The sequence below is a fragment of the Monodelphis domestica genome, chromosome X (genome assembly GCF_027887165.1).
Source record: "Monodelphis domestica isolate mMonDom1 chromosome X, mMonDom1.pri, whole genome shotgun sequence".
Taxonomy (NCBI): Eukaryota; Metazoa; Chordata; class Mammalia; order Didelphimorphia; family Didelphidae; genus Monodelphis; species Monodelphis domestica.
This window is the reverse complement of record NC_077235.1, coordinates 5,188,511-5,216,361: the sequence shown is the minus strand read 5'-3', so window position 1 is coordinate 5,216,361 and position 27,851 is coordinate 5,188,511. Positions and strand designations below refer to the sequence as shown.

The window sequence follows — 27,851 nt, the reverse complement described above, 5'->3', positions numbered from 1 at the left end:
TTCAGTGTAGATGTTGAAAAATTGCCCTTTCTGAGCTACTGATTTCACTCTGTATCTTTTTGTATTGATCTTCTGATGTTTCTCTCGAGTCCTCTTAATTGGTTATTTCTACTTGCACAACGATGTTCTGGTATGTTGACATGCCCTGGTTTGCTTCGCCATTCTGCAACTCATTCTGTTTCTGCTTCTTCACTGCTAGTTTTTTCTTTTTATCTTTTACTCCCTTGGAGGATATGCCTGGTAGTGGGATTACTGAGTATAGGGACAGCTCGATCACTTTTCATCCACAGCTGCACCAACAATGTATCTGTACAACAGTGTATCTGTACAACAGTGTATCTTCTCACAGCCTCAGCAACAGTTGCAGTCCTTGTGGTTTTGTGTGTGTGTGTGTGTGTTTGTGTGTGTGTGTGTGTGTGTGTGTGTGTGTGTGTGTGTGTGTGTGTGTGTGTGTGTGTGTTCTCCTCTTTGCCAGTTTGCAATATGAGATCTCAGGTCATTTTCTCAACTCCAGGATGGCAGAAATACTTGCCCATGACTTCTGCCCAAACCTGCTACCCGTGACTTCACCAAGATAGTGATCAACCTCAGCAGTATTAATGCCCTTAGAGGACAAGGCCCTCGTCAGTGACCCTCATACACTCCCGACTCCTAGGGACAGTTGTGGATGCTAGAAGTTGATGGGCATTTAAGTCTGAGAGATCGGACCACCTGGGAGCTTACTCTAGATTTTCATCTCTCCATCCCTTGGTGTAAGAAGACTCTTATAACTATGCATACTCTTCCAAAGCAAAAACATTTGACATCTAACTGAATCCCAACAGGCAGCATTCAGTCTGCTTTCCAGGTGATTGCTAATTAACCACAAGACCTCTCAGCCCCTCCTGACCTCAAACTCCCCACTCATAGAGTCCCTCTTCCTTGTTGTCTGGCTTCTGTGTGTCACCAAATGACTGGGCTAATTAATCTAGCCAATATTCCTTTCCCCCCAACTTTCAGCAGTCTTTGGTTTGCCATTTCTCTTTCACCCATTGGTCTCTCTCATAGCCAAATGTTCCTTACCCAGAATTCCACCCTTCAGAACCCCTGCCTAGTACACTTCCAGAATTTCCCCTTCCTTGCTCCTCTGAGCGCTGCTCTCTGAATTCAGCTTTTGTAGTTACATTTTTCTTCTCTACTATGCCAGCCGGTACTTAATTAACATTAAATGCCTACTGTGTGCCGGGCACAAGCAGAAATGCCTCCTCATGTGGTCCCTGGGGCTGTTTCTTCTGTGGCCCCAGAGACATCCCTCAGGCCCACAAAGTAACACCCTCTCAGTAGGGTGAAGTGACTGGGTCAAAAGAAGGTGCTTCCTATCCTGGACTGTGCTGAAAATGACAAGGAAGATGTGGCGTCCACTTTACACACATGCACACACGCACGCACACAGTCTGGGTTTTGTGCTATTGCTACCAAACATTTGGAAACACATGGTGCATGTCTGCAAGGATGGGTACTTGCCTGCCCCAAGGGCCAGCTGAGAAGAGATGCTCAGATGACGGTCACTGGCAGCCCTTTAGTGCCCCCCAGCCCTGAGCCTTGGTTGGTGAAGGTCTTTCTGCCCGGGATCCTGGCTCAGCTTTATTTCTGTTGTCTGCTGGGAGATGGGCCCTCGGCCATATTCCGAGGCCTGCTCAGGGGAGGGAAGCTGGGAGGAAATGAGGAAATGTAGGCAGTGTGGGGAGCATTTGAGGAAGAGACAGCTTTAGATGGCTGACTCGGGGCATCACCTGGGCCGGTCCAGGAGAACAGAGAAGAGCCAGCTCTCCGCTAGCCCTGCTGCAGTCTCCCCCGGCCGTTGCCAGGACTGCTGTCATGTCAGTTCTCCAACAGACGTTTTTGGCTCGTGGGTCCAGCCTGGCTCAGAGAGTCACAGCTTGGGAGCAATCAAGGTTTTCCAAGTGACCCAGTGGCTGCGATCTCCTTTTCCATACTGTTGGCTTAATGGCCGTTCAGTTCATTGAAATCCTTAATGTGTACCAAGAACTCAGACTCGTCCTTCTCTGAACTCCTCAGAACAAAGGCAGCACCGTAGCGAGAAGCTCCAGGCCCTCCCTTTCGTTGGCAGACAGAGGGCATGGCACCTTGTCAAATACACACGAGTGCCCACAGTGGCGCTCAAGCACACGGGTGCACACACGCATGCACACACTCCCATGATCAAACCTCCAGTCCTGAGCTGGGCATCACAGAAGTTGAGCTGGAAGGAACTCCAAGGCCATGTATCCCAGCTTCTTTGTTTTATAAAGGAATTGGTCCAAGAACTGGGATTTGAACTCAAGATCTCTGATTCTTAAATCAGTCCTTTGCCCTCAAACACTGAGTCAAGCATGTGTTTGCTGCCCTCTTGGAGGCTGCCCAGGATGCTGATGCAGGCTGTATTTGCAGCCATGATACTGGTAGGGCCATCTGACCTTAGGCCCAACTGGAATGGGCTGCTGCTGTCTGTGAGGAGACTGGGGTGGCTTCCAGGCAATCAGCCTGAAAGTCTTCAGGAGCTTCCTGTAAGCCATAGGATAATATCCTGATCATGGGATCAGCCAGTGTAAACCTATCCCAAGTGACTGCCTACCCTGGCCAGCTCCTTACCAAGTGCCCCATTGCTACATTTATATTCCTTTAGAAAGAGTGATCCAATCAGTGCATAGAATTCCAGGCCTGGAGTCAGGAAGGCCTGAGTTCAAATCTGGTCTGAGTGACCCTGGGCAGGTCACTGCATCGCTACCTGCCTCAGTTTCCTCAACTGTAAAATGGGGATAATAATTGCACCTACCTCAAGGGGTTATTACCAGGATCAAATGAGGTCCTATTTGTCTGATTCACTGTCTGGTCTGCTCAAATGTAATTTGTTGTTCTTGCTCAGCTGGGTCTGACTCTTCATGACCCCATTCGGAGTTTCTTGGCAGAGAGATGGGAGTGTTTTTTTCCTCATTGCCTGCTACCTTGTCTCTGCTCTGAACCTGTAATGTGCCTGTTGAAATCTTTGCCATCTTTCAAAACATGTCTAATGGGGGCAGCTGGGTAGCTCAGTGGATTGAGTCAGGCCTAGAGACGGGAGGTCCTGGGTTCCAATATGCCCTCAGACACTTCCCAGCTGTGTGACCCTGGACAAGTCACTTGACCCCCATTGCCTAGCCCTTCCCACTCTTCTACCTTGGAACCAATACACAGTATTGACTCCAAGACAGAAGGTGAGGGCTTAAAAAAAAACCTGTCTTATATGCCCCACCTCTCTCCGCCCCAGCCCTGAAAACTGTCTCTCAGACCAATTCCTCCATTCAAGCTGACTTGCATTTTTCTGGGCCTTTGAAAGGAAGACCAGGATGTGCCTCATGACATTTGTCAGAGACAGGTCTTGCCCATTGCACTCTTCCCATCCATCAGTGATGTCTAGTTTTGATAACCTTTCCTCAACTCTTCAGTCAGGGAAACAATCCCTACTATGTGCCTTGCACATAGTGAGTGTTCAGGAAATAGTAGTTGGTACTGCATACCCCCGATCATTCTGGGACGGATTTCTGTAAAGCGAAATGTTAGCTTGTAAAACTTCCCTCTGATATCCTGGGAGTGTTTAGAGATGAAAACATGGCTGAGATTTGGGAAAAGGGCCTTTTCTTGACCTGTTCTTGAGAGAGTGACCACTTGATTACCAGTGTGTCGTGTCATTCGAGCTCCCCAAAGTGACATGGAGCTTTTTGTCCACTCTCGAAGCCACCGGAGGGTCTCTAGGCTTCACAGTGTTCATTTGACATGCAGACTGAGGAGAGTCAGCTCTGGAAGGAGACGCCTGGTCTAGCGCGTGCTTAGGGTCACCTATGATAATTCTAGAATTGCAAGCCCACGCCATTTGGCACTCAATATAGGCAAAGAAGTGTTTGCCTCAGTCTCGTTGGGCCTTCTAAGAGATGAAAAAGAGGGGGACGCCTGCCCGCCCACCCCCAAAGCTCTTCAGTGGAGTGGAGACCATTTATTTCCATGAGACCAGCCTAAAGTCAACAGTCTTCCTGGCTCTGGCTCCAGGGCAGAAGGTCAGGCCAAAGGCAATGAGGGGTTTGGCCTAGCCAGCCCCTTGGGTGCTGGGCGGCTCTAAGAGTCTGTGGTTCAGTGCCTAAGCCAGGTGGGGCAAGAACCCACTCCATCTGGTTCAGAGGGGCAATAATTGGAGAGGAGTCAGGCCAGAGGCCAGGCCTTCGGTGGCCGCCAGTTCTTGCAGGGCTTGTGATCCGCCTCCCTCCACGGATGGTCCTGGGGCTAATTGGAACAGGGCCTCATGCCTACACCATGCCTGCCCCCAGCCCAGCATTCCAGCAAGCTAAAGGAGGGCAGGAAGGGAATGGCAAAGTGCAGGTGAAAAGCCTAACTGGGGCGGGGGGGCGGTCTGGGTTTCCCCCAAGCCATCCACGCCTGATTAGGGCAGAGGAGATGGGGACTTGGGAACAAGCTGAGAAGTTCCTTGAAGCTTCCATTCCCCCTCCACACACTCCCCTCTCAAAGCAGCAAACAAACCTTTGCCTTGGAAAAAGTGTGTGGTGTGACATTTGCCTGTTATAGGATGTGACATTTAAATGCTCATGACCAGTGTTGAAGGGATTGAGAGAAAGGGGGAGGCTGTATTGTTGAGCGGCTTCCCATGATTCCAAGGAAGAAAGGGAACGTGTCCCAAACAACTGCTCCTGAGTCGTCTTTGCTTGGGATGGCTGGCGGCCAGGGACCTCCTTGCTGAGGTCATGGGAGGCTCTCCCAAAGACATTCAGAGCATGGTGTAGTCTAAGGATTGGAAAAAGAAAAAGTGCTTGTGCTCCTTTTCAGGCCAAGCAGACAGAGGGCTCTGGAGTGAGGAGGACTCTCAAGGGGCCTCCGTCCCTCTCCTCTGGGGCTCTCAAGAAACCTAAGCCAGAAAATGAGCAGCGATTAGGCTCTCCTGAGTCACGAGGTATTTCCTTGGAGCAGAGGCCAGGGCCACGGAGACCCGGAGACAGAAAGCAGGAGGAGGAGGATGGACAGTTGACCTGGACTGGAGATATGCCCGGCCCAGAAGTCCTAGGGGCCCAGGCAGAAGGGTGGAGAGGTGGTCATCACAGCTGCAAAGCCACAGTAGCCAGGCCTATGGTCAGAACTCTGGCATCACAGGAAAGGGCTAAGCTTTGAGGGGGATGACTGTGGGAGTGCCGAGATCGAAGCCTTCTCCTGCTTCCAGAGGGTGCAGCTCCCAATGGAGCTCCTTTGGCAGCTGGAGGACTGGAGGAGCCCTTCTCGGACCAGCTCCCCTGCTAATGGCAGAAATCCTCTTAGCCCACTTCCCCTCCATCAGCCCTCCCCCTGCTCATGGGTGAAGCGTTCCTTGGATGGTGGCTGGCTGTGCCCTCACAGGGCTTCAGTCACATCTGTGAGATGCCACGTGTTTGAGATGCCACATACGCCAACCTGCCAACTGTTCTCCATCGCTCAAGCAGCCCCTAGGCCCTGCTCACCCCCAGACTCAGCTGCCTGACTAAGAGCAAGTCCTCAACTTAGCGTCATTGAAAACACTAGCAAAGAGCACAAGAGGGACCAGACTTGTTCTGCTGGGCTCTGGGACAGCAGAACTGAGGGCAGTGGGTGGAAGCTAGAGGCAGCAGCTCTCAGAACTAGACGGAAATACAGAGGCCATTGAGGAGTCTAAACCCTTGTGAGGGGACGTGCGCATTCCCATGACCTCCCGTGTGAGCCTGGTACACATTTGGAGAGTGCGTGATAGCCAGAAGTGTGGTACTTTTGTCAGCTTCAGCCTTGTCTCTGTAACTTCCAAATCATTGGGCAGGGAAGGGGGAAGGAAAGAGGGAGGGAGGGAGGACTGAACGTGATGAATTCTCTTTTGTCCCGATGGATTTGAGAGGCCCCCCCAGACATGTTGGTGAAGATGTCCAGCAGACGGTTGGTAAGACGAGTCCCGAGTTCAAGAAAGAGAGAAGAGCCGGGTACCTGAAGGTCATCATCCAAATCCCATCTTCAGGGTACAGAAAAATGTCCCAACAAGCAGACGTGTCTAGAAGTAAAATGGGCTGCCTTAAGAGGTGGCGAGATCCTCCGCTGCGAAGAAAGGTCTTTAGACAAAAGCCGACCCCTCCATGGAGACATGGAGTGGAACTTCCCAGCCAGGTAAGGGCACCCTCCTGAGGCTAGGAATTCTCCTGGGTCCCTGCTGCCTGCAGGATTCTGCGACTCCCTCTTCTCTAAGGGAAGGTGCCCGGCTGGGTCTCCAGATTCTTCAGCAACATGCCTGTCCCAGCAGGGCCCCACACCTTGAAACTGGCCTCCCAGCCCATGTGACCACACAGCTGAAGTCACCTGCTCCCCGAGGTCAAAGGAGGGCTCCGCTATCTGAATGTCAGGGGGGAGGAGGATGCCATTCCCAAAGAGACACTCTCGCCAAGTGAAAAAGCCACATTTGAATACACCAGCTGCTCAGAGAAAGACCTCCTGTGCTTATTTCCAACAGGCTGAGCACATGAAGGCAAGCCCTTCCCCACAGCAAGAGAACAGCCTGGCACAGAGGGAAGGGTGGAGCTCAGGAGGGAGCCTGTCTTGGCCCAGGATTCAGAGAACTCGAATGGCTTGCCCCGTACGTACGGGCCCCAGTTGCCGCTGCTTTGCTCCCATTGGCTTTGTTGGAGGCTGCATAAAAGCAGGGATGAAGTAGCTGGTTCTAGATGGCCACTCTTCCATAGCCGTCCCCCAACTGGGCCAGGGCTCCGATGCCTGCCCCTAGAAGTCTAGTCTACACCGACGAAGCCTTCTATGCGAGCCAAAAGGCCTGGACAAGGGAGCTTGTGGCTTAAATGGATTCTCTCGGGGAAAGATGCTGTGGAGAGGGGACTTGGCTTGGAGCCCGGCTGGGCCGGTGTGGGATTTGGGCCTTTCAGAGGGTTTCGTTACTCCTCCAGGCACACTCTCAAGGCCAGGGGAGGTTCTTATGAAGTAGACCTGGACCTACTTCACCACACGTCCCCACCAGCATTCCTTCTCACACTAGGACTGAGGGAGCCTTGAAGCCTAGAACTGGAAAGGCGCCAACATGGGTGAAGAGGGGTCGATGCAACAAGAAAGGCTAGAAGAGGCTTTTGTGGACAGAGCAGTGTCCAACCTTGTGGAGCCTGGGTTCCGTTTTGCCTCCAGGATCCTACTGCTCCAGCTTCAGATGGGCATCATAAGGGAAGTGAGCGCTTGTCACCCAGGCTATGCTCATAGGAGGCACCCTGAAAGTTCTCGCTAGAAAAGGGCAAGCCAAGTCGCAGAATTACAGGATCCTCAGGCTCTGATTGCCGACAAGACTCCCTGTTCTTGTCCTCAAACCGCATGTCCCCAAGACAAACTGCTTACGCCACTAGTGGGGTCAACTGGAAGAAAGGTGGGGCCCTGCCTCAGACCATGTGGCAGAACTGGACTGAGACCCGAATCTCTCCCCTCTCTGCCCCAGGCTCTCTCAGCTGAGATGGGTATCTGCACCCTGGGGCAAGGACCCAAGGAGATAGATGGGCCCTGCTGCTGTGTCCAGAAGAGCCGGCTCTTGCATTTCTGAGTGTCTTCTGTAGACCGGTGCTTATCAGGGCAGGCAAGGCACACTGGGAAAGCTTACGTTCTAATGTGCATTGCTGGCTTAATCCTCTTGAACTATTCCTGGTGAGAAGTTGCAGAAAAGCAGAGGAGGCTGAAGGATCTAATGTGGGAATTCTGAGACCCGGGGATTAGCAAAGTCCAAATTAGAGCTTTGGGAGTCTAAAGCTGCGCCTTCTCCATACAAAGGGAGATGGTTGGGAGAATAGCTGTGTTGGTCAAAGTTACTAAGAAGGGCTAGGGCAAGGGCTCTGAGAAGAAAGAGGGAATGGCTTCAATGGGCCTAAGCAGCCACCCTTCAGGCAGGAGGGGGCACAGGCATACCCTGAGCACATGGCCCATTGTCATGTAACAACTACCAATCGGAAGGCCACGTACACCTCCTGAGTCCCTGGGGCTGTCCTGGGCAGTAGGGCCTGGCCCTTGCGTTCATCGAGCACCAGAAGAGGGCCCATGTGGCTGCTTCTTTTCCCCATGCAATCCATAGCATTATCAGAGGCTTTTATCCAAGTGCCCCAGGGAGCATGGCTTCCCACCCATTTCTCCGAGAGAGCTAGGAAGCCCTTGCAATGGCACTAGACTTGGGTCCTTGGACAAAAGGTCGTTTTTCAGCCCCTCAACTTGCTAAAGAATAAAGGGAAGCCTTTAGAAGATACCAAATAGATCGAGGGCCAGGCCCAAGCAAGAGCAGTCAAGGCGGCAGCAGATGCTACACACCCTATACCCAAGGTTCCTCGGGAGCCCTGAGATAGTCTGCTTCCAAAGTAGAGCTAAGCCCATCATTCCAACATGTTGCCTGAGACGGAATATCAGCTCTCTTCCATCGATGGAAGGAGAACCCAGATATCATCTATCTGCCTTCCCACTTGTGGACTCTTTGGCCAGACTCCTCGGTTCTGCCCCTGCCCTGGCATGTACTGACCCATTCACTCTCTCCCTATCTAACCTCCACACCTTGGACTCACTCCACAATCATCCTCCCCTCCTCTCAATCTCAGTCTTGCTCCAACCCAAACCAGAAACGTTCTCCTTCCTCGTTTATAAACCATAGGGCCGGAGATTGATTTAGAGCTAGAAGGGACCCTAGACATCATCTGATCCACTCCCCCCATTTTACAGATGAGGAAGCAAAGGCCCGGAGAAGGGAAATTACTTGCCCAAGGTCACAAAGATAGAGGGAGAGATAATATTTGAACCCAGGTCACGGGATCATGGGATCATAGATTTAGAGCTGAAAGGGATCTCTAAGGTCATCTAGATGAGGAAACTGAGGCCCAAAAGGGTGAAATGACTTCCCCCAAAACCAGTCCAAATAAGTGGCTTCCTTCATCCTCTTGGCCTGGGCCAGTAGCTGCTGCAGGAGCTGTATCCCCCCCCCTCCCAAGGCCTCAACCACAGCTGCCTCTCCTTCCCAATTTGGTCTTCCTAGGTCTCTACTTCCTAACATGTCAGTCCCTCAGGGAGGCAGCACTCAGGAACTAGGCTGGAAAGAACAAGTACAATCATTTAGGAAGAGACAATGGATATGCATTGGTTGGTGGGCTTTTGCTGTTACAGAGCTGTTTCAACACCTGTGATGATGATGATGATGATGATGATGCTAGCATGTGTATATATATATAGCATGCTTTAAGGCTTATGGGGTGCTAGCCTTTTGGATATATGTGGCAGCCCTGTAACAGAGGGAGACAGGAGCTATTATTATCATCTCTGTTTTACAGGTGAGGAAACTGAGGCTGAAAGCAATTAAGTGGCTCAGTTGTTGAGGAAGCAAAATCTGTCCTGAGAACTCCTTCGAGCCCCTCCTGTTGTCTAGAAGGCAGCCAGCCTCTTTGGCACGCAGGCCATAAGGGGCAGCTGGGCTCGAGATGCCAGCCGTGAGGGAAAGCACAGGCTAGGGAAGGACACAGAGATCCCAGAGCACGGAAGCAGGCAGGCAGGCTCGTCCAATTCTAAAGGCCACGCAGGCCAGCTGAGCCATAGGTGCCCAAGGAGAGGCGTGAGATAAAAGGAAATTTAGCATCCCAGCTCCCACAGCAAAGTGGGGCCTGGCTCCTGGAGCAGCTGCCAGCAGAGGTGGCCTTGGGCCAGAGCACAGGCCTTCTCATCCTGCTAAGAGAGTCAGTCTTTTTTAAAAACTGTATTTATCTATTTCTTTATTTCAGTTATACGTAGAAACAATTGTTGACAACTCTTTTCTGGTGTTTTAGGATTCAGATTTTCTCCCTCCTCCCCCCACCCCAGGTAAGTAGTCTGATCTAGATTATGCAGGTGCTTTCATGCAGCACACATTTCTGAATTGCTCATGTCATGATAGAAGACACAGATCACATGTTCAGTAAAAATCTCATGAGGCAACAAAGTGGCAGATGGCGTGCTCCGATCAGCTTCACATGGCAACAGTTCCTTCTTTGGCTATGGGTAACAGTTTTTATCATGAATCTCGTGGGGTTATTTTGGGACCTTGTTCTGCTGATAACAGTTTGATGCTTCCCAGTTGATCGTCATACAGTATTTCTGTTACTCTACACTGTGTTCTTCTGGTTCTGCTCACTTCACTTTGCTTCAGTCCATATAAGTCTTTCCAGGTTTTTCTGAATTCATCCTGGTCATCGTTTCTGATAGTACCATAGTATTCCATTACAACCATAAACCATACCTTGGTCAGCCATTGCCCAAGTGATGGACAGTCCCTTGGTTTCCAGTTCCAAGAATCAGTCTTGAGGGAGCTGGGGAGTCTGGCCTGGTGGTTTCCTTCAGAGGACTGGAGCTAGTGACAGAACATGGCAGTGCCAAGCACGGCATTTTCTGGACCCTCTTGTTTCTTAAAAGGAGAGGGATCATGGAAAGGGACTGGAGGAGTCCTCTAGTCTCATTGTCTCCTTTTATTTTTTTTCTTTTCATTGTGAGTGAAAGAAACTAGGGCCTGGGAGGAGGGTGTTGCTTATTTGGCCACACAGGAAGGAAGGGGCAAAGCTGGGACTTGAATCCAGGTCTTCTGACTCCCAATTTCTCACTAAGTAATACAAAGATGAATGAGAATCCATCACTGCCCAAGTTGAGCACTGCCCAGTATGAAGCAGGGTAAGACACAAATACAGAGATCTAAGCTCCAAAGAGCTTAGACTGGCAAGGGAGGCCAGAATATCAGCTGCTTTTGCTCTAGGCTTAGAAGGGGCCTCAGAGGCTAGCCTGGTCAGGCAGGATGTGACCAAGGAGCGTCCCCCAAGGGTTCAGCAGTTAACCTTGGCCCAAAGATCTCCATTCCACTTGAGGACAGCTCTCACTGACTGTGAGTCCCATCCCCCTGCCTCAAATGCGATCGCATCTGGAGCATGCCTTCTAATCTGAAAGTTCTTAAGAACTATTCTCAGTGATTATTGGGATGATTTCTTGGCTTTCCCTCAAGTCTATTCCATAGGCTAAAGATCCTTAGTTCCCTCAGGAGATCCCCACTGGACCTCATGTCTAGTCTGTTCACCTTCCCGATGGCCTTCATCTGATTATATTCGGGGTTTTCATTATTCTTCCTTGAATGTGGCTCCTCGAACTGAACTAGGAAGGCTTTCTGGAGAAAGAGGGGTTTGATTTGGACTTTGCAGGACAACTTCAACAGGGAGTGTTGGACCATGGTAAAGAGAGTCAAGATAATGGGCAGTCTGTGGGATACCGGATCTGAGTCTGGGCTCTACGCCATGGGCGTTGGGGAGCCACAGAAGATGGTGGACAGGGGACTGAGGATCAGAGCTATATCATAGAAAAGGGATGAATCTGGTGATGGGTATAAAAGATGAGAGACAAGCTTGGTGGAGAGGATCCAAAACAGGTTTCCATTGTATGAACCCTATTGGGAATGTGGACAGGGTCAGTCTAAAAAGCATCTGTCTGAATCCGGGGTGTGGGTAAGTGAGGAACCCAACTCTAGACTGATGAACAAATCCGGCAATAAGCTATGTGGCTTGGCCTGAGGTCAGGAGAAATTGTGGAGTCTAATCGTCATCACCGATATTATTATTATGGCTAGCATTAATCCTTGAAGATTGCCAAGTGCTTTACTTCTGTTATCTCATTTGAGCTTCCCCCAAACTCTGTGAGGTGGGTGCTCTTAGTATCCCCACTTTATAGACAAGGAAGCTGAGGCCAACAGGTTAGGTGGCTTGCCCAGGGTCACCCAGCTGGTGTCTAAGGTCTTCCTGTCTCCAAGTTCAGGGCTTTACCTACTGTGTCACCTCGACTAGGACTAGGACAAAGCCTGCTAGGGGAATGGCCCCTCTGAGAACCTCAGACTAGCAGGAGTCCTCAGGCTCTGGTAGATTCCTGGGGCTCTTCTGTCCTAACCTAAGCCTCTGAGAAGATCCCCCATAGCCCACAGCCCCCTGGAGCGAGGCTGACGAATATTCCCACTGGCCAAGAGTCTATCTGTGTCGGTCACATGCCACACTACAGCATGACGAGGATCTTTGGCCCAACTGGTATGGCCCTGGCCTGTTCTCCAGATGCCCTGCAGGCTGGCCAGGTCAGAGACCTCACTCAAATTCCCATCTCTGTTCATGCTCTTTTCTCCGATAAGAATGCCCTCTCCTCTCCTCACCCGACCCCCACCCAATGCAACATGACATGATGGGATGGACTTGGGAGGACAAAGGAATGTTATAGGCCAAGCGAACCTTGTGCCTAGGAACCAGAGACTTGGCCCTCTCCCTCAGCAGCCTCATGCCCCTTCCAGGGATCCTCCAAGGGGCCCTCTGCCATCCCCAGAGGCTGGTTCTAATGTCGTCTAACCTCCAGAGCTCCTCCTGCCTCGCCTCATTCCAAATGCCGCTCTTCTCTCCTCTTCCAGTGTGCAAACAGCTTGGCGTTCCCACCTGAGTGGCTCCTGTTGAATTCCTGCCAACACCCAGAGCTCCTAACCCTGAATACCAGGGCAGATGTGTATATTAATTTGCTTATCAGAGGCAACTAGTAGTAAATCATGCTTCTCCTCTTCGAAGCATGTTCCAATTATTAGCTCATGAATCTAAGGTCTTGGCAAAACTCATTATCTTCATTGTTAGAGAGGGAGAAGTCCAGGTGCTGAGTAGGGCAGAGGAATGGAGGGTGCCTGTGCCAAAGTGGCACGTGACAGCCCAGGGTCCACATGTGGCCTTTGGCATTCGTCCACACAAGTCCCTGGATCCTCAAAGGGAAGCTCCTGATGGTCAGAACTAGCCAGCCAACAGGGAAAGAGGAGTGACTTGGAGAGGAAGAAATGCCGGAAATGACCTGCTCTTGAATCTAAGCACCCTGTGGAGGTTGCAGCCCATCCTACCCTGAGTCATTATGGATTCACGTTGCCCCCCATCCTGGACCGGTACCATTTGCTCCTGAGTCTTCCATCTCCCACTGCAGTACCTTTGAACAGGTGGTCGGCCACATACAGACTACATCCCTTGTTCCCTTCCATCTCGGAGAGTCTCTGGCTTAGGTACCCCTCTCGGCGTTGGGCCCTTGGAAATCGCTTTGTGTTTGGTGCATTCTCTGTGTCATGTTATCCTTGCAGCCATGTATCCCCTACTCTGAGCAAATGGAAGCGCCCCATTGTGGTCAAGGACCATTTCAGGATTGCCTTTGGGCTCCCCGCTCTAGCGCAGTGCCTGGCACGGGGGCTCTTAGCAGACACTTGTGGAAATTCAATGAATGTTTATTGAAGTTTCCAAGTCACTGTTCTAGAGAGCCCTCATTGCCATGTGCTAAGACTCGGTCAGCTGCTCAGGCAACAGGTCTGGGTGCCTCATCCATGTGCCAAGAACCGTGTTGGTCATCCTCATCTGGGAGATGCCAAATCTTAGGCACAGGCCCTGGCCTCAAGAATCCTTGTTCAAATGGTAAGCATAGCTAAGGTGCCTTTTGTCTATCATCTCTATCTCCAGCCTCCATGCCTTTGTACTGGCTCTACCCTAGCCTGCCCTGCCCCCTCACATCTACCTCTTAGCTCCTCAGGTGGAGTCCCAGCTACTGCAGGAGGCCTTTCCCCATCTCATCCCCAAATGCTAGCTCCTTCTCCTTTCAGAGTGCTTTCTGTCCAGTCTGTTTGCACTAGCCCAATGATCAGAGGCGGGAAGATTGGGCAGCTAGAACCCCAGAGGGATTGTCAATGGTTCTGTGGCAGTGGGGCAGGAGGTCCCGACTGGAGGGTCCCAGGAATGTGTTTTGGGCCCAAGGATGGTTCACCCTTTGGAGCACTGATTTTGATGAAGGTATGGTGAGCATTCTCAGGAGGTTTGGAGATGAGAGTAAACTTGGGCAGAATAGCTAACACAGTGGGGGACCAAGTCAGGATCCACCAGGATCTTGGCAGCTCCAAGAATCAGGCTGAATCCACTAAGATAAGATTCAGGGGGGACAATGGCCACTCGCACTTCGGAAGGATAAAGCTGTTCCACACCTATACGGTGATGGAGGCATGGATAGACAGCAATTGTGCCGAAAAGGATTGGAGAGTTTTATCTGATGACAAGATCGATACGAATGAGTAGTGTGACATGCTTGTTGAAAAGGCAAAGGCAACATTGGGCTCCATTAGAAAGGAGGGAGGAAGGAAGGAAGGTCCCATGCATTTATTAATCACCTACTATGCACCAAGCCCTATGCTAAATGCATTACAAATATTGTCTCATTCGATCGTCACAGCCATCTGGGAGGTGGGCCCTGTGATTATCATCCCCGTTTTTTTTACAGGTGAGGTTAAGTGGCCTGGACGGATTCACACAAGTGAAGAATGAGCTCAAGTTTGAACTCGAGTCTTCCTGAGGTGATCCAGGGCTCTATCCACTACACCACCGAGCTGCCTTAGAAGGGCTGAGCTCCTCGGAATAAGGACATTGCGGGCCAGCCATGCTCTCCCCTCACCAGGCCTTAGTGGGAGATTAGTTCTCAGCTCTAGGCTTTAAGCATTTAACCACTGACAAGCTGGAAGACTTGTCAGAGGAAACCCGACCAGCATGACAAAGGACTGTACTTCACATTTCTGGAACTTTAGAAAGTAATAGTGGTCACAATAGACCTTGCTTTATAGTTAACCTATTTGAAAAGATCTCTATTGAGGATGCTAGAGGGCGCCACCGTACAATTCAGACACTTAGTAGCTGTGTGACCCTGGACAAGTCACTAATCTTTCTCTGCCTTGGTTTCCTTGTCTATAAACCAGGAATAAATTTAGCACCTACTTCCCAGAGTTGCTATGAGGATCCAATGAGATAATCATTGTAATTGTCTGGCATGCAATAGGTGCTATATGTGTTAGCCATTGTTGTAGTATGTTGTTGTTTTTTTAATTCCCAATAATGCTAGTTCTCAGTTTTTAATAGATGCTATTTACCATTGCTGTTTCCAATGCTATTTCCTACTTACCATGCCAGTTACACATTAAGAAAAGGTCTATTGATTCCAAGGCTCCTTTAACATGAATGAATGCCATGGTTTGTCAGAAGCTTTCTTTGCAGTGACATTATTGTGTAATTTAGGTTGTTTCTGCCATGAATGTAGTCTATTATGTTGTAAACTGTTGGCTGTATGCTGTCCCTTCTCTGCAGTATTTCTTCCCTGTTGTATTTCTTTTCCTCTTCCTTTCCTTTCCTCTCTTAAATGAAACAAAACAGTACAAAATCCTACCAGGTCCCTCATTCTGTCTTTCTATGCACTCTCTCTCGCTCTTGAAGGAAAAATGGTTTCTTTCCCCCATTAGGATCCAAACCCTCCATCATCATTGAATGCCTTCAAATTGTTGTGATATAGTTAGATTTCTAGCTTTCTCTTGTCTCCTGAATTTGCATTTCAAAAATTCTCTACCAGCTCTGGTTTTCTCAACAGGAATACCTGTAAATCCCCAATTTTATTACAGGCTCGTTTTTCTCCCTTTACTCACATTTTCAGGCTCAGCTAACCTCAGGTGAAAGTCTTTCTCTTTTGTCCTTTGGAGTAGTATATCAGAACTTTCTCTCTGTTGCCCGAGTTGTTCTGAAGTATTGCATAACCCCCAACTGCAGTTCCTTGCTGGTTGACCTCCTTTTTTCTGACTGCTTGCAATATTTTTCCTCTGACATAAAAACTCTGGTTTTGGGTTATGACATTTTTAGGTGAGTTCAATGTGAGGTTTCCTTGAGGCACTCCATGGTTCCATTTCCTCTTGGCCTCGGGCTCTAATAGTTCTGGGCAGTTTTCTTCGAGCATCACTTGAACTAGAGGATCCCCATTTGTTGGTGGGGAATGGCTTTCAGGAAGTCCAGGGCGTTTTTCAATTCTTTCTTCTTTTTTTTTTTCTAGTTCAGCTATTTATGACAGCCTGAAAGGCTTTCATGAAAGTGAGAGAGAAAGCAGTGGTGACTGCAGCTATTGTCCATTTTTGCCCCAAGGCATGAGCCAAGGACAAGAGTGATTGATGCAATAGGGTCTTGTTTTATTGGTTAGAGATGGGAAACTTGAGCAGGTTGGTAAAGAGCAGAGAAGAAATGGGGATTCTCCTTTTGCCTCAACTGGGCAAAATAGGGATTAGTTTACAACTAGTGCTTCCCTGGTCCAAAATCAGCGCTGTTCATCTAGAGCAGTAGTTCTCAGCCTTTCTAATGCCGTGACCCTGCAATACAGTTCCTCATGTTGCAGTGATCCCAAACCAAAACATTATTTTGGTGGCTACTTCAAAACTGTAATTTTGCTACAGTTATGATTCGGAATGTAAATACCTGATAATCATTATGTATTCTCATTGCTACAAATTGAGAGGTTGAGAACCAGAGATCTAGTGCTTGAGAGGGTTTCCCCTCAGCTCCCCAGGGAGTTACAAGGTTAACCACCGGGGGGCATTGTTGACCAAGCACCTGAGCCTGTCCAGTGGTGGGTCCCAAGGACTGTTTATCACAAGCGTATCCTCAGAGCCTCTCTATCGCTCAGATGTCATTTGTGCCCTTAGTCTCAGGATTTAAAGTGGATTTACCCAGTCAGCCTCTGGCTCAACCACACACACACACACACACACACACACACACACATATGCTCACTCGCTCTCCTCTCTAAAGAGTGCCTTTCTATTGAGTCGAATCCTACAGTGAGAGCACATTCTACTTACATTTGGGGTTTGAGAAAGGGAAGAAAATCCCATAAATAAGCAGCAAAGATCAGGAACTTGGAAACCCTTCTGAAGAAGGTAAGGCCCAAGCCTAGAGCCCAAGGAGCACAGTGCAGGTGCTCAAAGCTCCCAAACACCTGTCTTGAGCAGAGACAGGAAAGTTGGACTCTTCCAGAGGCCCGACTGGCCAAGTGCTCAAGTTCTCAGTTGGATCCCTTCCAGGAGGTCTGTCTCCTCAGTGCTGCTCCTCCTGACTCTAATGCTGGCAAGTGCAAGGAGTGTGTGGGTATCATTTCTGCTCTTCTCTTCTCCACTCCATGAAGTCCAGTGGGGTGGACTGTCTGTCTTCCTGACCCAGCAACCACAAGGGAACACTATACAGGGACCCCCAAGCATTCCCCCTCCTCTTTTCCTTGAAGAGTTCATGCACCAGCCATGTCCTATGTCATTTCCTCCCCTACCGGACCCCAACACTACCCACTCTTTGGCTTCTTCCATCATTGCTTTGACAGCCATAATTTATGGGCATGGCCACCTGAAGCGTGCCTATTATGCAAGCATTTTTGCCCCATTTTACAAGTGAGGAAACCGAGGTATACCGAAGGGAAGTGAATCAGCAAGTGAAGGAGTCCAGGCTCTTTCCACTGAACCCCAAAGCCTGTAGGCATGAAGTCAGCTAATCTTAAGGAACATAAGAAAGGTAACTCATTACCATGAAAATTCCCTCAGAAAACAACAGGCCTGAGCTTGTTGGGAAGCAGCTGAACTTTAATGCTGCGAGTTGCTCTTTCTGTCCCTGCCCCATAATTCAGGCTTCCTCAAAATGGGCAGTAAGGTACCCGAGAGGCCCTGAATAGCTCATGGGTTTTTTCTCAATGAGGCTATATTTTCCTCCCTGAACTGGTTCCATTCTTCACTATCCCTTCAGGAGCTAGCCTCTACTTCTTCACTTCTCCCCGAGGGATCTGGGAATCTACTGGGAGTCCAGGCCCCTGGCCTGCTTCATCACAGCAGATAAACCTTTGAAACTTCTCTGAACCCGAGCATCCTCCTGCAAATCCCTGAAAAAGAACCATGTTTCTTGGGTCTCCCGATAAGCCATGGTCTTTGATGGCATCCCTGAGGATCTACTGGGAAAACTAGTTGCCTCTTTCCACTGTTCTGGGCTCCAGCAATCCAAGCACTGGCCTGGGAGCCCAAAAACCTGTGTTCAAAACCCTCTTTCATCACTTGGGAGCTGTGGCTGCTGGAACAAGGAAGTCACTTAATCTCTCTGTACCTCAGTGTCCCTATATGTAAAAGAGGTCCCAAAAGCACCTGATTTGGGGAGGCACAATGGAAACACTGCTCCATTGAGAGCCAGAGAATCTGAATCCCTCTGTCTTGTGATGGTTCTTCAGATACTCCAAGCCAACTAGCGTGTTCCTCCCAAGATTTTTCTAGGCCAAACATCCCCAGTTCTTCCCCCCCCCCACCCCCATCCACATATAATGGTAAAACTCAAGGTTCTTCTTTGTCTTCCTTTAGACATATCCCAGTCTACCTGCATCCTTCCCAAAACATGGTGCCCAGGTGCGATCCCATTGGGTCAGAGTAAGGACCATGGGACCATGGCTTCCCTAGGCCAGGGCACTAGACCAAAGAACCTGTTGGCTGTCATGACCACCATATCTCAGGGGTGTCTCATCTGAAGCTTATGGCACACTAAAACCCCAGGATCTTTTCCAAATTTTTCCCTAATCATGCCCTCAAGTAGGCTATTTCAGTCTGGGCCCTGCAAAATGGAACCAAGAACTACCAACTACCACCATCAAGTCACCCACTACCTAGGTGGGAATTACATGGAGGTAGATTTTGGCTTGTCAGAAAAACTTTCCTGGCGATGCCAAATGCCCCAAGTAGAGCCCTGGATCCTACCACCAGAAGGTGGCAGGCCACCCCTCGCTGGAGGTCACTGAGCCAAAACGTGCTGGAGAGGGGCTCTGGAGTCGGGATAGGTCAGACAGTTGCCTTTGAGGTTGTGTAGGCCTGCTGTCTTTTGTCCACCAGCCTGGATCCGTGTCCCTCACTTCACAGTATCTATTTATGCTCAGGTCTATTCCGTTTGCCTCTTTCGAAGGTGGGGCCATGTTTCCTCCTTCCAGCAGAAGTGACCTAGTTGCTTGGGAGCTGCGAGACAAGCTGTTCATCTCCCTGCCCCTTCCTACTTCCCCCCTCCTTCACCACCACACCGGCACTGACCCCAGGAAGATTTGAGACCCGGTGATGTTACTGAGTCTCTGATCTTGGTGGCCCATTTTCAGAGGGAGGCCCTCCTCCTGCCCCATCCTTACCCTCTGTGGCACTCTCCTGTGTGATCCCATGCACTCTTATGCATGCAAGACATTTGTCCTCCTGGGGCCCCAGAAATAGTCATGGCACACATGCAAATACAGTGGGAAGAGACCACATCCTCTCCTTTCCGTTGATACCATTGGCTGGTGGGCCGTCGTCATCAACTGTTCTGCCATCCCGTGTCAGAAATACCAGAACTCTGCAAGGACCTGGGTGTGGCTTCCTCCCTCTCTCCACCCTCCAAGCCCCCCTTTCAATTTAAGAAGATCTTGAGCAGCAGTCTGAGCATGTACAGTGAAGCGACTACTCTGAAAATCCCATAGACACTCCTGAATTCTTAGGCTGCCGCTTAGGGGCTTCTTCCCCACCTCAGAAAGTACCTGGGGCTCTTCCCTTCAGTAACAGCTCAGCTTACACACATGTGCACACACACAGTGGCTGTTCCACTTGACATGCTATTGAAAAGAGTGAGGTGGGAAGCTTTCCTTGGTTCATTGACTAAGAAGCCAGGAAGCACCCCCATGTGCAAGGCTTGCAGGAATGTGGATTGGGGAAAGCAGCAGTTAATATGAAAAAGATCTGGGGGTATTAGTGGACCAGAAGCTTAAGGAGGTGGTAATCCCTCTGGACTGTGGATGCTCGCCCTGGTCAGACCACATCTGGAGCATTGTGCCATGCTTTAAGGATGACTGGCTAGAGAGTGTCCCTGTCTTCATGCCATATGAGGATCTTTTGAAGGACTTGGGAATGATTAGCCTGGAGAAAAGAAGGCTCTACAATAGCTTTGGAAAGGGGATTAGACCTATTCTGTTGGGCCCCAGAGAGCAGAATCCACAGCATCAAGGGTCAAAGTTTAGTTTGATGTTGGGAAAGCCCAACAATAGTAGGTCCGCAAGTGGCATGAGCCGCCTGGGAAGGAGAGGCAAGTCTACCCCAGCACGCCTCCTGGTCAAACACAGGGTAGACGAGGTAGCAGCTGGGGCTGCCTTCCAGCTTAGAGATGCTGTGGTTCTGTAACGTTGCCCCCTGAACTCACAGGTGGTTTTCTATTGGCCACCAGGCAGTAATCCAGATGACCTTTATTCCGAATGTCAAGGCAACTTCCTTCTATCAGAACAGCAAAGATGGCAGCCTTCTCCCCCCTTCCTTCCCCCAGCCCTCTCAGGATCTCAACCTGCTGCCAAAGCAGGTCCAGGGCAAGAAAAGATGAATGTTGCCAGTTTAAATAATACTGGCCCCAGGGACTTGGCCAGGCCCAGGATAAATGGCCTGTAAGAGGAATATCAGCCCAGGAAGGGCAGGCAGTTATCAAGATGGGTCCCCCAGACTCACAAGGAAGGGAAGGAGAGGTGTGTGAAGTGACACGCAGAGAGCATCTGTGTGCCGGGCACTGTCCTAAGTGCTTTACGTTTATGATTTCATTTGAACCTCACAGCAACCCTGCAAGGCTTCTTTTGCAGCTGAGAAAACTGAGGCTAAGAGAGGTGGTGATATGCCCACAGTCCCGCCGCTAGTATGTGTCTGAGGCCACGTTTAAGTTGCATCTCCGTGACGCTAGACCCAGCCACCAAATTACTTTGAGAGTCAATGGCTTTCAGGATGCAGTCTGGTGAGGCAGCAGCAGCCATGCCAGAGGACTGGAATGGTTATGTTTCTGGGGCACCATCTCAGAGGGAAGCAGGGCTGTAATAAGTCTGTGTTTCTTAGCCTGGGCTCAGGACGCTGAAGTTGAAAGGAACTGCAAGACATCTTAGTCAGTCTTCTCATTCGACATAGGAAGAAACTGAGGACCAGAGAATGAATCTCAGAGAAAGAAGGCTCATGCCAGAGTTAGGACTAAAGCCCAGGCTTTCTGTTCCCAAATCCAGCGGCCTTTCCAGGTATATCACTTTTCTCTCCAGCAAATTGGGCAAATCCTCCATTTCTTCCATATTACTGAGGCTCAGCTATGATTCCATCAGGGTCTACTTCCTTCTATATGTTTTGGGGTTTCAGATAATATGGAGATAAAAATAATAAAATTTAATTTAAGTTTAAAAAAAAAAAGATCCTCTTCCTTGGGGGCAGCTAGGTGGCTCAGAGGATTGAGGGCCAGGCTTAGAGACAGGAAGTCCTAGGTTCAAATCTAGCCTCAGGCAGTCCCTAGCTGTGTGACCCTGGGCAAGTCACTTAAGCCCCACTGCCTAGTCCTTACCAGACTTCTGCATTGGAACCAATATGGAATGTTGATTCTAAGAGGGAAGGTAAAGGTTTTAAATCATCATTAAAAAGATCTACTGTCTCACCAGGATGAGAAGAGGAGGAACGTGGGCTGCTTTAGTGCTAGGATGATGGCAGTTTATAGAGGGGGCACACACACACAGGGAGAACAAGCTGCAACCTCCAAGTACCATGGACAGCGGTGCTGCCGATTCCCTTACCTGCCTAGATGCTGCTATTCTGTGGGCTGAGTGGGCTAGTTTCCTGGGCTTCAAACTAAGAAGAGGAGCGATTGTGCCGGTTTGTTTAGCCTGCTCGGTGGCTGGCCGAGAGCTAAGTCGCGTGGGAAGCAGGATGTAGGCACGATCGCAGTTCAGTTTCCAATTGAGCCACTTGCTAGGAAGTAGCAGCTGGAGGATCCCCCATGAAGCCAATGAGTCCTTAATTATTAATCACTGACATTTTGTAGCCTGCCTTTCAATAAAATCTCACTGAGGCTCCTATAAGCTATTCTAATTTGGGCCCCAAACATTCGCCGCCCCCCTTGTCAGTTGTCTAGACTGGAGAGGATATAGAATGGGAGGCCGACTGGAAGGGAGCCTGATTCATTGAGTTCCACCCAAGGATGCTTTCAAATTCCAACTGAGCTTGATCCACCAGCAATGGCTTGTTCCTGCTGTGGAGTGTGCTCGTCCTCATCATGTGGCTTGTGGAGCCAGCAGCTTGGTGGTCCCCATAGAGAATATCTGGTCGATGAATTAGAATGACCAGCTGCAAAGGAGAAAATGGGAGGCTCTCACTACACCCCCACCCCCACCCCCGCCAGTCAGACCCTCGTATGGGAGCCCGCAGCCTCTGACTGCCAGGATTCCACCCAAGAAAGCAGGGATGCACTCCAAAAGTGACGGCAAGGATGGGTGTCTTCACTGATGTGGCGACGATCGCCGTCCCACAGACTCAAGTCCCCAACAGCTCATAGCACAGCCCATCGGCAAGACTCTTCTCAGGGACAAGGGGAAGACCTCGCAGCAGAGGTCACTGTGCTAACCTGACCTGACAGACAGAGGGATGATCTAAATGGCTTTCTCCTATCACCACGGTTGTACTAGCGTGGCTCAGGCCTTGGGTAGATCACTTTTTAGAGGCTGACTCGATGTGGTGGCAAAGGGAGAACAGGGGCCGGTGCCCTCCTCGGGGTCACTGGCAACAGCTCTTGCCTTCCTGTCCCACAGCTCACTCTCCCTGCTTTCCAGCTCCTGGTCCCACACCCACAAGTGAAGACAAGGACCTTCTCAGTTCCTACAGGACCAGCTTTCACTCCACTCCTTCATTTTCATGCTATAGTGAACGATACAGAAAAATTGCTAGGGAGAAATTTGAACGCGGTGCTTAAAAATTGTTGTTATTGGGGCAGTGGTGCTGGCAGTGAATTAGAGAAATAGACTTATTTGTGGAGAAAATCCAGTTCTGCCGCTGGGCTGGTACGGCCATCCTTGATGTAGAAGAGGCCAAGAGGTCCTTGACACAAGCGGCCCAGGCTCAAGAGCCACAGGCGGCTGGGGCTGTAAACAATCAGAAAGGGAGGGGTATGTGGGGTTATGGGGCCTCCTGAGGTGCCCTAAACACTTAACTCTGCCTCTCTCTTCCCTTTTCAGTTTGTTGCTCAGCCAAACTGCCAGCAGCTGCTGGCCACACTGTGGTATGATGGCTTTCCAGGCTGGCGGCGGAGACATTGGGGAGTCAAAATGTTGACCTGCATCACCATTGGCCTCCTGTTCCCCATGCTGTCTATAGCCTACTTGGTTGCCCCCAGGAGCAACCTGGGGCTCTTCATCAAGAAACCCTTCATCAAGTTTATCTGCCACACGGCCTCCTACCTGACGTTCCTCTTCATGCTTCTCCTGGCATCCCAGCACATAGTCAGGACAGACCTGCACGTGCAGGGGCCACCGCCCACTGTGGTAGAGTGGATGATACTGCCTTGGGTTCTAGGTAAGTCGAACAGGTCTGCCCATTTCTAGATCAGGCTGCCACCAACTCACTCTAGCCAAGAACATCATTGGTCCCGGCGCCACATCCAGCCTCCAGGTATAGCCTTCAAGGCTTCCCACCCTCATGCCAGGAGGGAGCTACCAGGTTCCAACTGACCAAGCTCACTGGAAGTTGAAGGAGTTAGGGGTGTTGAGCTTTAAGAAGAGATGTGGGCTAGGAGTGGTGAGCAAGGAACGGACGGACGTGCTGGCTGTCTTCAGCAGGTGGAAGAAAGGTTCAGCTTGTTCTGTTGGGCTCCCGAAGGCAGAACTAGGCGCAATGGGGAGAGGGCAGAGGTGCAGAGAGCCAGATTTAGGCCGGATGGCAATCAGAGCGTCTCAAAGTGGTGATCTCTGGAGGGAACAGATTCCTATCCCTGAGCGGTTCCCAGCAGAGGCTAAACACCCTTGTCAAGGATACGTGAACGGAATTGGGTTCTAGGAGAGGTTAGACTAGAGAACCACAGAGACCCCTTCCAGCTCAGAAATTCTGTGTGTGAATCCCAGCACTGGGCAACCCCCCCACTCCCACCCCCAAGAGGAAGGCCAGCTATCATCACTTCCATACGTGACGAAGGTCACTTAAGTGGGAATCCTGGCATTTGTAGCATAGCTGACTTCCAGCCACCTCATTCACGATCAGAGGCTAGAGACCAGGCTTTGTTTAAGAGCCCACCAGAGAGTGTGCAGCTCCCCCAAATAAGGGACGGGCTCAAGCACAAATGGTGGAATTTCTCCCATCAGTCAATGGGAAGGGGAGGGCGGGTGATCTCTTTGCCACCTCAGAAATTCTAATTGCCCTGGCTGACTTCGCCCATCCCCTGCCCACTTACTCCCAACGGTGCCCCATGTGCCCTGCCAGGCCCTCCCTTGGGGCAGAGGCTCTTGTTAACGTGCAAAGGTTAGCCATGACACTAGCTGCTCTCGAAACCAAGACGAGGCAAAGGACATTGACCCGAGGGCAGCGGGAGGACTCGGTTGTATATATCTCGGTTCCTGGTGTCCCACAGAACTTTCAAGAACTCCATGATTTGCCATCTGTCCACCTTCAGCTGCTCAGAAATGGTGGTGGCTTTAGTGAGACCACGATATTCCCAGCATTTGGCATCCTTCCCAAAGCCACCCCTCGATCTTCTTCCATGTCTAGTACCATGGGAAGGAGAGGTGAGCCTGAGTGATGCCCCAAATCACCATATGACAAATTACAGCATTTCCCCTTTCCTGGGCCCCTTAAGGGAATCCCACCCCTCTCGTGGGGCTCCGAGGACAGCCATCAATGGCCAAAGCCCAAGTCCTGCCTGCCACTGGCCAAATGGAACTATAAACTCAATGATTTTGTTTACCCCTCCTATGAAGATTGGGAGCGATGACCCCTGCTCCGCAGGTCGAACCTTTCTTTCCGTCTCTCCCTCAGGTTTCATTTGGGGAGAAATTAAGGAGATGTGGGACGGCGGCTTCAACGAGTACATCCACGACTGGTGGAACCTGATGGATTTTGCCATGAACTCGCTCTATCTGGCGACAATCTCACTGAAAATCGTTGCCTATGTCAAGGTATTGTGCATCTCCGTCTCTTAAGTCAGACAAGGCGACCTCTTTGAATTCTTCCATTGAACCTTAGCCCATGGGGTGGGGCGTGAGTGGGGGAGGGAAAAAGTATCCACAGCTCCAAACCAGCAGCCTCATCAGCCCAGCTGTCAACCCTCCCATCAGGCAATTCCCACTATAATTTACCTCCTCTGTGCTCAGCAGAGGGGACACAGAGCCAAGACCCAAACATCCCCGGCCCTCTGAGTTGACCTTCTGCTGAGAAGGGCTGCAGCCAGATGTTTGGGCAGCCTTTCCAGGCGGCAGTGAATGGGCTGAGTCTCCCATGAATCCCGATAATTGGTTAGCCGACCTGAGGGCATCCAAGGCAGCCCCCCTGCTGGAGCCTGCTCTGGGAGCCAGCCTTCTGTGGGAAAGAGCTTCAGTCGCCTCCTTTCCTCCTTTGGTTGTGTGTGGACAGAGAGCCGGCTGGGCCCCATGCAATACCCCAGAGACCTTGTGGCTGCTGCCCGGAATTGAACTGTTCCTGGGTGAGGACAGGCTAAGTGCCATTCTGGCCCTCCATGCCACATCGCTCTGGCATCTCAGATGGGGGAGTGTGCTTCCACCGAGAGCCCCACGTCCCACCATATTTCTAACTCCAATAGCAGGAAGCAGCAGGAGGCTCGGGGAGTTGAACAGAGTGGCTAAGGGAACAAACATCTTTTAAAGCAGCCTAAGAGTTTGCTTCCTCCACACGCTCACTGTTTAATGCATAATTATCAGCCTTCTCCCAAGAAAATGTCTGAAAAGTGGGCACAAACTGGCATCGTGGCCCGTGGGCTCCTCTTGTGGATGTCTTGTTGACTCAACCAGTCTTGAGCATCCATTTTGGGGACACGTGATGTTTTTGAGGGGCTGTAAGTGCAAGGCCAGTATGGTGTGGTGGTCAGTGAGTTAAAAGAGAGGCCTGCTTGAAAGTGGGCTTGGGATGAGATGAGAAGAGGATATCTTGGAGGGGGCACACCCAACACCCCGCTTTGCTCCAGAGCATGGCTCCCTTCACTGGCAATGACTTGGAGGCATCGCATAGAGCCAGGAATTCTTACTAGTTCTGTTGATGCGTACCCCCTTTCCTCAGTTTCCTTATTTGAAAAATGGAGTTCACAATACCCGTAGCACCCATCGCACAAGGTTGTTGCAAGTCCAAAACAACATACTGTCTTTACAGCCCTTTGTAAATCTTCACCCTCTGTAGCCAGCATGTGATTGTTGCATAGCCTAGATGGCTTCAAGGGTGGAGACTGAGAGGCCACACGGTGTAGGGAACAGAGTGCTGAATTTGGGGTCAGGAAGACCTGGTTTCGAGACCCACCTCTAACACCTGGGAGCCATGGGACTCTGAACAGGTCTTGGGGTCTCTGCGTCTTGGGGTCTCTGATCCAGGACAATCAGCGCTTAGAGAACAGAACGCCCCTCCTCCTGTCCAAGGCACTGAGCCAGGGTCTACTGATCCCAAGACAAAAATGAAAAATGGCCCCTGCCCTCAAAGAGCTTCTAGTCTCCTGGGAGAGCCAGCTCTATTTCCTCTTGTGTAGAATGGGGCCTGAGGAGACCTGGAGGCAAACAGAGGCACAGCAAATTGTAGCTAGGGCTCTCCCCCGTCCTGCCTCTATGAAACCAGACCCATAACAATGCAGATAACCTCCATCCAATGCCTTCCTTCACAGGCCTAGTAGGAGGCTTCATCTGAGATCCAATTGAGCCCAACAAGTGTGGGGGTCTGGCCCGAGACTGTCTATCTAAACCCCAGGCAAACACGAGAGGACTGGATAAATGCCCGTCATTATTGTCCCAATCAGTAGTAGGCAACACCAGAGTGCACCTGGGCCTGGAAGGAATTCCTCAGAGCGAATAAAATGGCGGACAGCTGAGAAACACTTCTCCCCTAAGCCAGACTTTCCCAGAATCTCTAGGGTGGAGTGAAGTAAGGGATCCAGGGACGGCCCACCCAGAATTTTGATCTTCCAAGGGTGGCATCCTACCATACTGGGCTTGGACAATTTCTCTTAGTAAATTCCCTGGAAGACACCCACAACAGCTTGCTGCTCCCCTCTCTTCTAGGAGAATTGAGCTTCCCCTCTCATCCCCAGAGCAGCCATTGCTCTGTTTCCCTATGGGGCAGTCCCCCAGAGCCCTCCCTAACCCTCAGCCTTCCCTACTTCCCTTGAGCCATCCTGATTCTCCCAGAACCGTAACATGCTCTGCCCCAAAGCCATCTTCCCTGCCCCAGCTATCCTACTCCCCCAAAGCCATCCCTGCCCCCTAAATCCTTTCTCCTCCCTCCAGAACCATCCTCCGCTTCCTCCTCCTCCTCCCAGAGTCCTCTCTACTTCCCTAGAACCTTCCTCGGCAACTCCTTGCATTTCTCATCCTCTAGCCACGGATCAAGTTCCTAGCCTTTCTCCAGGAGGAGCTTGCCTCTTTCGGCCTGGCTGCCTTCTGCTCTTTGCCTATCACTTGTGCGGAACGGAGGATTCCGTGGTAGCCAAGGGTGTGGCTGCATGTGCCTGGATGTTGGGGTATAAAGTGCTCCAGATATGTGCACTCGCAAGACTTGCCAAGGGTTTGTCACATAGCCCCTTCGTTTTCCCCTGAGTGGCTCACATAGGCAGACCTGCCAGCAGACAGGTAGAGGGGAGGCAGGTCAGAGGGCCTGGCTCACAGAATCCTAGAACTTTGGAGTACCTCAGTAGCTAGCTTGTCCATGTAAAAACTACCGAGAGGCCCCGGCCCTGTTCAGGGGGCATCCAGCCCCTGCTGGAGAGGATGCCCACCATTGCACTTGGGACAGTTCTCCTTGTGAGGCAGCTTTTCCCAAGATTCCGCGTCGGTTGGCTCCCTCCACCTTCACCCTCTTGCTACTGCCTCGACCCTCCCCGCACAGTCCTTCGCATCTTCTCCAGACTACCTGATCCTCCCGTGGCCTGGATTCCCCGCCCTTCTTGGCCTCCACATGGTCAGTG

The 27,851-nt window shown here is 50.7% G+C and overlaps 1 protein-coding gene across 1 annotated transcript in view; it reads left to right on the top strand.

Annotated features, from left to right (window-relative positions):
- The window catches only part of TRPC5 (transient receptor potential cation channel subfamily C member 5), a 139,519-nt gene that overhangs the window by 54,842 nt on the left and 56,826 nt on the right, over positions 1–27,851 (top strand). Inside the window, exons 5-6 of the mRNA XM_056809806.1 lie at positions 22,924–23,260; positions 24,713–24,852. Of these exons, the coding sequence (XP_056665784.1) occupies positions 22,924–23,260; positions 24,713–24,852 (477 nt within the window). The remainder of the gene's footprint in view (positions 1–22,923; positions 23,261–24,712; positions 24,853–27,851) is intronic.